At 47.1% G+C, this 12269-nt stretch overlaps 1 protein-coding gene across 1 annotated transcript; it reads left to right on the top strand.

Annotated features, from left to right (window-relative positions):
* Positions 1–978: 978 nt before the first annotated feature.
* On the top strand, positions 979–11954 carry COPE (coatomer protein complex subunit epsilon). The gene is made up of 8 exons (XM_026654929.1): positions 979–1075; positions 1777–1929; positions 3252–3305; positions 4004–4085; positions 9301–9456; positions 10209–10277; positions 10808–10882; positions 11600–11954. Exons 1-8 carry the CDS (start codon positions 1041–1043, stop codon positions 11645–11647), a joined length of 672 nt encoding a protein of 223 aa, XP_026510714.1. The 5' UTR covers positions 979–1040; the 3' UTR covers positions 11648–11954.
* Positions 11955–12269: the final 315 nt, after the last annotated feature.

The following is a 12269-nucleotide window of genomic DNA, read 5'->3' as shown; positions in this document are numbered from 1 at the left end:
GCCCCACTATCTCTGGTGGGGGGATCAAAGCCCAAGCCCCACCGCCCTGGGCAGGGCGGGCCAAAGCCCAAGGACCCCAGCCCCAGGCAGGGGGCCTGTAACCTGAGTCCTGCCTCCCAGGGCTGAAGCCCTCGGGCTTTGGCTTCGGCCCTGGGCCCCAGCAAGTCTAAGCCAGCCATGGTGACCCCATTAAAACAGGGTCGTGACCCACTTTGGGGTCCCCACCCACAGTTTGAGAACCACTGAACTAATTAGACCTTTCTGGCCTGTATTTCCCCATATTTGAAATAGGGTATGCGGGGCTAGACAAGCCTGTGAAGTGTTATAGGAGTGCTAAACATCATCCATTGGGTGAAGATTTACTTTTGCTGTTCTTTGTGGTGTTGGTGATGAGCTATAGACTTAAAACAGTTATTTCCCATGTTCTCGCATGCCTGTTGTAATTCTCCCTGCATGCAGCCCATGATAACCCACCTTCACTCAGCCTGCAATTGTCGTTGTTTGAGTTTAGGTCCAAAATGTAAGGGTCTTTTGGTTTTAATTACAAATAGTCTAATAACTTTTTAATTAGTGTTAAGTACTTAACTTTCTTAATGGCAGCTTTTTCCTTGAAGTGTCGGGAAACCCAAACACAAGATTTTTCTGCCTGTTCATGTGAACCACAATATGAAACTGACTACTCAGTTTGAGTAAATTGCAAATAAATTACAGCATAAATAGCGATAAGTGGCTTTTTAAAGTTCTTTGTGTAATAATCTGTGGTTATGTTAGTAACACACAGTGGAGATTCATTAATAGTGACACTTGCAACAGTGTTTCTCTGTTAATTCTGTCCAGCTAGTCAGTCTCATCTGAGCATGTGGGGAAATGTGGCAAAGATTAATGTTCCTTACTACTTTGTAACTTACATCATAGTGAACTGTTTTTCTTTTGTTCTTAAATTATTACACAATGTCTCTCTCCGTCCTCAATAGAGAAAATATGGTGTTGTTCTGGATGAAATCAAAGCCAATGCTTGCCCTGAGCTCCAAGCAGTTAGAATGTTTGCAGAATATCTTTCAAACGACACTCAGAGGTAAGTGTGACATTGAATTATTGTAACATACAAATACTGCCCAGCAAAGAATTTGCTTCAGTAGTGAGAGCATAATCTTGGTCACTGCTGCATGTGGTCCTGATCATGTGGGAATGACTGAAGTATTTTTAACCAGTTATTCTCTGGCTTGTTAAAAATGGGTCTATACATTTAACATTCCAGAGCCAAGCGTCTATGGTCATGCTTCCTATACCAATGCACAATAAACACTTCCAATCTTCAGATGATAGACTGGTGTTGAAGGCAGGTTTTAGTCAGCAATTCCTGCTGGTTGGCCCAACTGGTTTGTCTGTCTAACTGCCGCTCACTGGTTCGTGATTTTAAAACAGCATTGTCTGCAGGATCAGTTTAGCTGGCCTTGGGCGAGGAGCATGTACAGTATTTGTCTCCATCTCCATTGGCTGATTTCAGGTATTTGATATATTTCTGAAAAATTATTGTTTTGGGCTGAAACTCTTCGGCGCTGCCAAATTGCTGGCCATGCTTAGTAAAACTCCCCTGCGTTATTTTTGAGTGTGGGCATGAAAACATTTTTCCCCAATGCTTTTTAGTTCAAATAATTTTTAAAAGGCTGAATTAAAAAAATTCGATGGACTTTCCCTACTGGAGGGTGACAGCCATTGCCTTGCTTAGAAATGGAATGATCTGTTCCGAAACTCTCACCAGCTCACTCTCCACAGGGACGCAATTGTTGCCGATTTGGACAAGAAGATGGCAAAAAGCGTTGATGTGACCAATACAACTTTCCTGCTGATGGCGGCTTCCATCTATTTCCATGACGCAAACCCTGATGCGGCCCTGCGCACGCTACACCAAGGAGAAAGCTTGGAATGGTGAGTGCAGCTCAGATACCCAGGTGTCACCCAACAAAGCCACGCTCTGTGATCCAGCCAACTACCTGAAAGGGGGTTCCAAAGAGGATGGATCTAGACTGTTCTCAGTGATACCTGATGACAGAACAAAGAGTAATGGTCTCAAGTTGCAGTGGGGAAGGTTTAGGTTGGATATTAGGGGGAAAAAATTCACTAGGAGGGTGGTGAAGCACTGGAATGGGTTACCTAGGAAGGTGGTGGAATCTCCTTCCTTAGAGGTTTCTAAAGTCAGGCTTGACAAAGCCCTGGCTGGGATGATTTAGTTGGGAATTGGTCCTGCTTTGAGCCGGGGGTTGGACTAGATGACCTCCTGAGGTCCCTTCCAACCCTGATATTCTATGATTCTATGATCCAAGGAAATGTTGCCATAGAAACAGGTGAAGTCTGCCTTGTTTTAAAGTTTTATAGAAACCAGTAAGAGATTGATTTGGGGATGTTAATAACAAGTAATGAGGTGTCCATCCCTGAACAAGACACACACTCACCCGGTCGGAGGCTAAGGGATTCAGGATACCACATCTCCTGCATGTTTTCAGGTAGAGAGAAGGGCATTATGATGCCAGAGCAATCAGAGTCCTGGAGCAGGCTGTCCCGTCTGTACCCGAATAACGCTGCCTGCTTTATTGCTTCCCCGCTGCAGAGAGAGTAAGGCGGTGAAACGCCTGTTCTTACTCGCTAGCACCATGTCTGTTCGCTAGGCGGTGTGCTTCCAAAGGGGCAGGCACAATCCGTGCGGTGTACCCGTGCAAGGCTTCTCTTCCGGTGCTTTGAGTTGCACTTGACACCCACGATAGCTGAATGAAACTTGGCTGAAGTTTTTATAGTGGAGATTTTGGCACAACAGCAGTGAGCAATTGCTGGGGATTCTGAGTGCAGGGGCCTCTGCTGATGGTGTATTCCTTATTGGGTGGGGGAGGGGAGACACTGGGCACCATGAGGTAGGGGAGTTTGATTTTGATGAAATAGTGATACATTTTTCCAATTAAATATTTTATTAACTAAAAGGGGTTGATCTTGGAATCCGACTCCACAAATTATAACAGACAGTTGGTACAACCATGCTTTAAAGCAGTGTTAAGAAGGGAACCTGGGAAGACCTGAGTGTAGGAACAGACAGCAGATTTGGGGTAGCCAAGCCCTCTGAGCCCTGGGTGGAAGAAGAGGGGAGTAACAGTTCCGTGGTGGTGCTGGCCTTTGGTCCATGGGGGACACTTCCGTCCCTGCTGTGAAGGGGGTGCAGAAAAGCCTAGAGTCCAGCCCTGATGTGCGCTTGTTCCCTGCAGCATGGCGATGATGATACAGATACTGCTGAAGCTCGACAGGCTCGATCTGGCCCGGTAAGCTCGTATCTTCTCTGTGCCACATGGGCATGTAGCTTGTTTGCTACATGTTAAATTCCCTTGCTGTGTGCAGATGTACCCGCTCGGCTTGTCATTGACACTGCGTAGAGAGGCCCTTGGGGGGTTAATCCACCCGGACCCGTGGGAAGGCATTACTCAGCTCTGGTTCTGCCTTGGGGTCAGTATCTTGCAGGCAGCATTTGAGGCTGATGGTCACAGGTGGGGCTGGCAGGCGTCCCCCTTGGCTGGTGTGGCAGACCCTTCTCCCTCAGGATGCTGGGACCCTGGAAATAAAAGGGTAGCTGTGAGTGCAGCTAAAGAAGAAGCAGGGTTCTAGGATATAGTCGTGACCTCAGTGGAGTGTTAAATGATCCTCCAGTGCCTGAGTCGCCTGCTGCCCTAAAGGGAAATAAAACAACCTTCTGCGGACACCAGATGTTCTTCTCTGGTGGCTGCGATGATTTCTCCTCTTAAGGAAAATACACTGGAGGTGTTTGTGCCAAACTACAAAGGTCAGTGAGCCCGATGGCACTGTGCCTCTGACTGGCAGGGCAGGGTCCCAGGGGACCATAGCCTCAGTTCACTGAGCTGTGAGGGCAGCAAAGGGATGGCCTCCGTGCACTTGGGACTTAGAGCAAGCTGGACTGTGTTGGTTTGTGTGGCTCATTGTGTGGCTCCCCTTTGTGTTTACTCAGCAAGGAACTGAAGAAGATGCAGGAGCAAGATGAGGATGCTACCCTCACCCAGCTGGCCACTGCCTGGGTGAACCTGGCTGTAGTGAGTATTGTAGGCCGAGACCCTGCTCAACCCCACGGGCACTGCCTTACGCTCGGGCTCTTCGCATATTCTCCGAAATGCCATAACTGCATGAATCCATTCCTGCGATGAGGTACTGCAAGGGAAAGGCCAGACTGGGCAGTAGACAGAATCCTGATCTTCTCCAGGAAGTTGCCCTGTCCGACACAAACAGGGCTAGGTGGAGTTCTCATGAGAGCACACACAACGGGTTGTGTTTAAAGGTGAGACGGATGCATTTCCCCCCCTAGAGCAGCGGAGCAGTCGGATCAGCTCCTGAATGTTCAGTAACCTAATGCAGGGACTCCCTGCCGGGGTGTGTCCTCAGGCTTCCGTGACTGGTGCTCTGCATTCCCCAGCCCAACTTTGGGCCCCCATTTACACACCTGCTGGGTTGTCCCTGTTTGAGCACACAGACAATGACGTTGCCTTCAGTTAGGCACATGCTGGAGTTCCTGGCTGAACTGGGACCTTAATGATGAGCCTTTGTGCATCACTGCTGCCTACCAGCTGTTCGTGTTCGAGTGGCTTAAATGGCTCTTGGGCTGTGCGAAAAGGTAGTCCTACTGTGAAGCTTGGGGGATAGCAAGAGGGCCCACAGCTGTGGGAGAGAGTGGGCACTAGCTGCTGTATCCTGGACACTTAAACTGGAGCAGTTGCCTAGAAAAGCTAGGACCTGGCGTCTCAGAGCACTGGCATGACTCCATCCCATTTCTGATCATTCTCCCTTTGCCTCGCTCTCCAGAGGTGCAAAGAGCTCGGGCAGAAGTACTTGAGAATTCTTTCCCTTTAACTTCCTCCTTTACCATGTGGGTTTGCTTTCCCTGCAGGTGCTGGGGATTAGCCAGACTAATTAGTTCCTCTGAGTGCAAGCTTTTTTCATGTGTGCCACTTGATCGTTAACTCGGACACAGAAGAGCTCCTGTTTCTCAATAGCTGAATAATTCACAAACAATTAGAACGTAAAATGGGAAACTGCAGTCTGAGATTTCAATGCTGGCCCTAGTTAGCCCTTAGATGAAAATTTAATAATTTGTCTTTACGGCGGAGTGTATTTGTGCTTACATCTGATCCTATAAATAAAGACCCGCTCTAGCTAAACCCACTTTCAGTGAAACAGGCTCAGTGGGATCTGTGGCAGCTGGTATTTATCAGACACCCTTCAGGTCTGATTCAGATTTGTTTACGTTGTGCTATGGTAACTGCATTTCACACTTTTGATCTCTCATCCCCCTTCCCAGCCATTCAAAGAAACAGCTCGATGCCTTCTGAGACTGCGGAAAGCTGTTGGGGTTTCTGTGGAGCAGAGTCCTGCCTCTGCTAGAAATTCATTCCCACAGCACTTCAAAGAGTTTGCACTGCAGATTAATTACTCTGCCATCACTTGGCTTCTTCTGAATGTGTCAGGGTTGCTGTGTGGAGCCCAACTCCTTTCTAGATGCAGTTGCAGGGTCTCTCTGATAAATGGGGACCCTGCTGCCACTGTACCAGGAGACCTCGTTTTAGGGAGCAGGAGGGCCGTTCAGTTTCCAGCCTGTCTGCTGGGGCTACCAACAGAGGCACCAGCTGTGGTTTTTATTACATGGACATGCTGGTCACTAGGAACTGGACTGAGCATGCACTCTCTTTTTATATTGGTCTCTTAACAGCCAGCAGTGTGCTGCTCACTCCAGTGGCTTCTGGGTCACCTTCTAAGGTCTCTGTCCTTAATGTCAAAACCCGCAGTGGTTTGAACCCCTCTTTCCAGGAGCTCAACAGCTCAGCTTCTCGGGAGCAATGGAACTGCCTCCCTCTGGGGCAAAGGCATCTCCCTCAGATGGGCCTTTCTCAGGAGTTTGCCTGAGACCAGATTTCATACCTGCAGGCCATGGACTTGACAGCTTTCCAGTCCATTTGTGAAACTTGCCCCTTTGACCTGGCTTTTCCCTCAGAGCAGCTCCTGACCTGTGGGCAGTTACATTGGGAGGAGGGGACAACGTTAAGCTACTCAGGTTATCCCCCCAGAGGAGAGGAGAAGGGGCCTGAGAGAGTTGACGCAGGGTGATCATGTACAGTGGTGGGGGGCCTTGTGTAGGCACCTAAATAGAATAGAACCAGATGGGCCACTGCTGACTTGGCTTGGATTCAGACTATTGAATTAGAGGTGAAAGGCTCCATGTCCTGTTACTAATCCAACGATCTGGCCACTCCCTCAGTGACCCCCTCAGACGTGTGATAATCCTCTTATTGGAGGTTTAAATTGCTATGACCCAGGTGGTCACCTCTCAATCTGGAAATGTGGGATAGAATAACAGTGCCAGATGCTTATGACAATGTAGCATCAGCGTCTGGAAAATAAATAATGTTTTCTCGAGCTTCTGTTTCATAACTTGGCACTTGAATGGCACAGTAACACACAGGAGCACAGCAGGCTGGTGTGATCTAGGGACTGTGGGGAGAGATGTAAACAGCTGAAAGAAAACAATGGACCAAATCTTGTTGGCCTTAATCAGGCAGAACTCCCATTGCCTTTAACAGGGCCTTGGAAATCAGTTTTGCCCAGCCTGCTACTCTCTGCAGTTGCAGCTCTCCCGTGTGTCCAGATGGAAGGGTGACTTGTATTCTGCTTGATAGTTCTGCTCTATGTTAATGTGTTCGTTTTCTTTAGCTCTGGGGAGAAATGCTGTGTGCTACCTAGACACCATTTTCTTTTGTTGTTTTTTGTGTGCCTTAGTAACCAGGACTATAGTTAACTGTTTAGTCTCCTGGCAGTCACAAGGCAAACCTTGCTAAAATTATCCCAACACACAGCAGTCTCAGTATGTGTGTGTGTGGGGGGGAGAAAGGTGTTGGGAGCCAAGTCATTTTATCCTCCAAATTGCTAAAAGTTTATAGTCTAGAGAAACAAGAAATGTTAGGCCAGATCTTAATTGTCGTCTCACTGCCAGTTTAGGAAGGTGACATCCACTCACTTAGTTAAATGAGATTCTTACCGTGCCGTGGGGGACACCAAGGTTAAAGACCCACAGAATACTCACAATTAGTAATTCTGAATGTCCTATTAATAAGGGGAAAGTGAGTTTGCTTGGATGAGAGAAGCAGATGGAGCTGAGATGAAATGGCTGACTTCAGAGGGATTTATCCTCTTGGTAAAGATGGAAGTCACACCCCTTTCAGGCTTGGCCTGGTTTCAGTATCCACTGCTGTCCCATCTCATTGGCTCAGCACCTTTCTGGGCAGGCCCTAGCATCTTCAGCTCATATCATGCAGTCTGCTAAAGCATCCATAGCAAAGCTGGAATTCTTCAGTTGTTGTATGGAGGGTTTGAATTTAGATATAAAATATTTTTACATGAATATTGCAAAAGAAGTCTATATCCTCTTAAGATTTTAAGGAATAAGCAAATGTTTTCACCTTTAAATGGAGAAACAAGGTAAGAAGTAGCATAAAACACTTCCCAGGTATACATATTTTCCTTAAAGTTTAAAAGCTTGAAGATTTTCGTATGTTTGTAGAAGAAATCAGTTTCAACAAGAATAATTCTAGAGTTCTTTGTGTGGGGTTAAAACTAAAGATTTTTCTGTTTGCAAAGAGGAGAGTAAAAAGGCCCACTTAATGACTTGGTTTATAGTTCTGATGACTCATCTTAAGCAGCACTTACTCCTCTGGGATATTTTGCATAAAGAATATCCTTGCATCCTTTTACACAACGACTTGTCTCTCTCAAACATGACAACCGTGTCTCTGGCAGTCTTGCATCTTGCACCGGGGAAGTGTCCTGATCTTTGAGACGACATCCTTGTTAGTTTGTCCTTTGCTCAACTGGCTCCTAGATTTACAACCTTCCCTTTGTAGTATGCTTAGAGTGTGCAGACAAAGACTCCTATTGACTCCTATATCTTTCAAACATAATATACAAGAAACTAATATGGAATATTAAAGCAAAACTGAAATTCTAAAGCTTCATTCCAGAGACACTAACACATGTGGAGGTAATACATGTGATTTTACGGCTAAGGAGGTGTCATTTCCGTGAGCACTTTGGGGGCCTGTCACTGCTCACAGAAAGCAAATTCCTAGGAATTTCCTTAGATTGAAGTTTCATTTAATTAACTAAGCATTCAAAAACACGTGAGCTGTCATTTTCCGAATATCCTGTGTATGGCAGGAATAAAGTCTCCTAAAGGCACGCTTGTAACAACTCAAAGTTATAATTTTAAAATTGGCCTCAGTATTGAGCTCTGTCCTTGTCCCTTGTCTCAGTCATTTTTAGAGTAATAGTTTAGGGCCAGATATTCAAGAGTTCATTTCCCCTTTAAGAACAACAAAGAATCTTCCTCTGAGAACAATGGGCTTCTCAAGACCTGAGCCCTCTTGAAAAACCCAGCTAATAATATCCTGGTTCTGTGACTTAAATTTCTCTTCATAACCCACTTGATTTATCACCCCCAGCTTCTGACATGGGTCTTTTAAAATTAAGAATTTAAAATCTGTCTTCACCAGACACAAGCTTCCAAGTGGCTCTTAATATTTAATGGTTTGCGCTTCTTTCTTCTGCAGCCTTGTTAAAGATCTGTCTATTTACAGGAGACCCAATGACTGCAGGAAACGGTTAGGCAGAGATTGTCAGTTCATGCAAGCCCTGTAGACCAAGGCGGGTTCTACACCTAAAATTTAGGTCTCCATAGCTACAACAGTCAGGGCTGTGACTGCGTTGTGTTGACCTAGCCCCCATTGTAGATGCAATTAGGTCAACAAAAGAATTCTCCGGGGGGGGGATTACTACAGCAATGGAGAACCCCCTTCTGTCACTGGAGTAAGGGCCTGCACTGCGGTGGCCTCGCTGCTTGTAGTGTAGCTGTACCCCCAGTTTATAACCTCGTGACAATGACTTGGCAGCCCAGTGGCAGATGGTTGAGAACAGGCTAAAACTGGTCAGATGGTAACTGGGTCAGACTCTTCCTGCGCAAGCTGAGGTGTGTAGACTAACCCGAGCCGTGTGAAAGCTGCTTTTGTGAAGAACGAGCTTCCTCGCCTTTTCGGCTGCTCTGACCATGGCACAAAGGCTATTGATCAAAGGGAAATGACTCAGTCGACTTGTATTTAATCACGGAGCACCTCATCACTTACAATGTTTAAACCCTCGCCTACAGCAGCACTACAGCCTCCTTGGCATAATGCAGCACAATCACAGGATAACTGTCCCGTTTCTTCACAGGGTGGGGAGAAATTACAGGATGCCTATTACATCTTCCAAGAGATGGCAGACAAATGCTCATCTACCCTGCTTCTGCTTAATGGACAGGCCGCCTGCTACATGGCTCAGGGCAAGTGGGAAGACGCAGACGGTGTGCTCCAAGAGGCGCTAGACAAGGTGTGTTTTCTGTCTGGCAATATAACCTTGGATTCAAATCCGCCACTCTGGAAAGAGGCAAAAGAAAAGTCGCAAGAATGTTGACCGTTAAACTTCATGCATGTATATATAACTGCTCCTTAGCCTCATCTTCTGTCATTGTGCCCAGGGCTGGCTGGCTGCAGCCTGCGAGAAATTGGGGGGTGTTTTTTAATTCCATATTTTAAATCATGTTTTCTGTCTAAACTCTGTCATTCTGAATCCAGTTCCTGTTCTCTGAAACATCCCCATAAGCTGTGGAAGCTACACTGCCATTAGTGGATTGTCCAGGCAAATTATTGTTCCATTGTGTTCTCAGGCAGCTGACTTCCAGTTCAGGAGCCCCCGCACGTCCCCGAGTAGGCGGAGTCTGTTAAACATGTCTTTTAAAATGTTCTGCCCATGTCTGAGACACTCAGGTCTCACTGGCTTGGTCTCCTATAAATCCCATTTCATAAGCGCTTAGCATCTCACAAGCATGTGCGTTTCAGAGTTATCCTGGCACTTGGATAGCTGGGCTCTTGTCCTAGGACCTCGTTAGCCATGGTGTGTTCACTCAGGAATTCGTTGCCTGTCACCTCTTAGGGCCTAACTCTTCCCCCACCTGTACAGCAATCTGGGCTCTTAAGGAGAAGATGGTTTCCAGGCACAGAAACATGCTGGGTGCTGCACCTGGTTACAGTAAGAGGGAGGCAGGACAGATAGTCTGATGTGTTTTCCCTTTATGCTTTCAGGATAGCAGCCATCCTGAGACCCTGATCAATTTTGTTGTCCTGTCACAGCACCTGGGTAAACCACCAGAGGTGAGGCTAATTCTGCTCGTCTGAGTCCAGTGCAGTAGGTGGGTGTGCTGCTGCTGCTAAAGGTGTGCAGATACTAGGCTCGCTTGGGTTTTAAGGTGTTATGTGCTCCTGTGCTAACTGAAGTTGGGGAAATGGACTATTTTAACCCGCCTTGGCTAATCAGCAGAGCATTGTACCATTGTCTAAAACCCTTGCGTTCCTATATAATAGAGAGGGAAGCTCGGGATGGGGGATTGAGAGAGCCTTAGTATGAGCCTGGAATTCCAGGCTTACAGTCCCAGCTTTGCCACTGGTTCATAGTATGACTGTGAGCACATCAGTTAAGACCTGACTTTTAAAGCTGCCGCACCCCCGTAACTCACTGACTTCAGTTGGAGCTGTTGGTGGACAGGGCTTCTGAAAACTGCTCGCCCTGTTTCAGTGCCTGTAAAGCCCTCTGAAGATCAACTCTCTCACGTGCCAGTTTAAGCTCTTAGCTTTTCCTCCTCTGATCTCAATGTTGGGGTCTCATTTGTATCTCTTCCACCCAGGTTACCAATCGCTACTTGTCACAACTGAAAGATGCACATAAAAGTCACCCATTTATACAGGAGTACCAGGCAAAGGTAACTGGTCATGCCATTGTTGGAATTAGTCTAGTGGATCGAGCCTGGGGCTTCTCAAGCTACAGGTTTTTATAGAATCTCAGGGTTGGAAGGGACCTCAGGAGGTATCTAGTCCAACCCCCTGCTCAAAGCAGGACCAATCCCCAGACAGATTTTTGCCCCAGATCCCTAAATGACCCCCTCAAGGATTGAACTCTCAACCCTGGGTTTAGCAGCCAATGCTCAAACCACTGAGCTGTCCCATGACCCCCGGGCTGGGTCGTGACCAGATTTCAGGGAGTCCTGCTCATCCTCCCATTTTTACACTTTCATTCAAAAATTCAAATGATGTTTCTGGCCTTCATGGTTGTAGAGACAACCTTGAAAACATGAACCAAGTCTAAACCAGAGGAGCGGTGCCTGCCTGAATATCTGAAACAACAGCTCTGAGTTCTGGGTTCTCAGTCAGCTGATTGCGACCTCTGTCCACTTCCCGTATTGCTTAAATGGGGGGAGGTGAGCCCTGTTTAGATAGCGGGAGGTTGTGCTGGGCTAACAGTATGGAAGGACCTCATACAGAGAAGGTCGAGAACTGCTGATTTAGGGTGTTGCCATCTCGACGCCTCTCTGCTGCCCTCCTGAGATGCTGTAGGCTTTTCTTCAGCCCACTAGCAAACAAGGTTATAATCGTTTCAGTAGCTAAAAACCAAGAGTCTCTCTTTTTATTTTCTTTGACAGGAGAATGACTTTGACCGGCTGGTCATGCAGTACGCCCCCAGTGTATGAGGACTCAGGGAGGCAGTCTGCGGATCCACGCTATGGTACCTTGGGAACGGGGGGATGTCCAAAGTCTCTCTGGCCTTGTGGACAGAGCTCATTCTGCAAGTCGGTCTGGCATCCGTCTCAGCGTGGCTGGGTCTTGTGTTTTCAGCAAGCCGATGCCGAGCGTGTATGTAGCACATGGAGACGTGTAGCCTAGAAACCTATGTCCTGACTTAACTAGGTTCCAAACTCCTTGTTTAAAATACAGTGCATGTCCAGAGTGTGCAACGCTGTACCTTAAACATTTCTAATAAAGCCTTTTGTGGATTGGTGTGGCCCTTCTGCTTTCTATGCTGGCGTTATCTATACGTGAACATTCCTACATTACCTCTTCCTTTCACTGCTGAGCCTCTTAACAGCTACTCTGGGGACATGGGTGGATCCTGAGTTACCACCTGTCTTTCAAGGCTGACCCCTGAGGCTTTCCAAGAGCATGATTCTGAGCATCTGCCTCTCCCATGGACTCCAGCACCACTGCCAGCTGCTGCAGCTCCCTAAAAGACCCTTTGGAGATAGACACACAGCTTTCCCTGCCTCCAGGATGTCTTCGGATGCTACAAGTAGGAGGGAAGGGAAGATTCCCCAG

The sequence above is a fragment of the Terrapene carolina genome, unplaced genomic scaffold (genome assembly GCF_002925995.2).
Source record: "Terrapene carolina triunguis isolate 2854851 unplaced genomic scaffold, T_m_triunguis-2.0 Scaffold194, whole genome shotgun sequence".
Classification (NCBI taxonomy): Eukaryota; Metazoa; Chordata; order Testudines; family Emydidae; genus Terrapene; species Terrapene triunguis.
The sequence above is the reverse complement of the archived record's forward strand: the minus strand, read 5'-3'. Positions and strand labels throughout refer to the sequence as shown.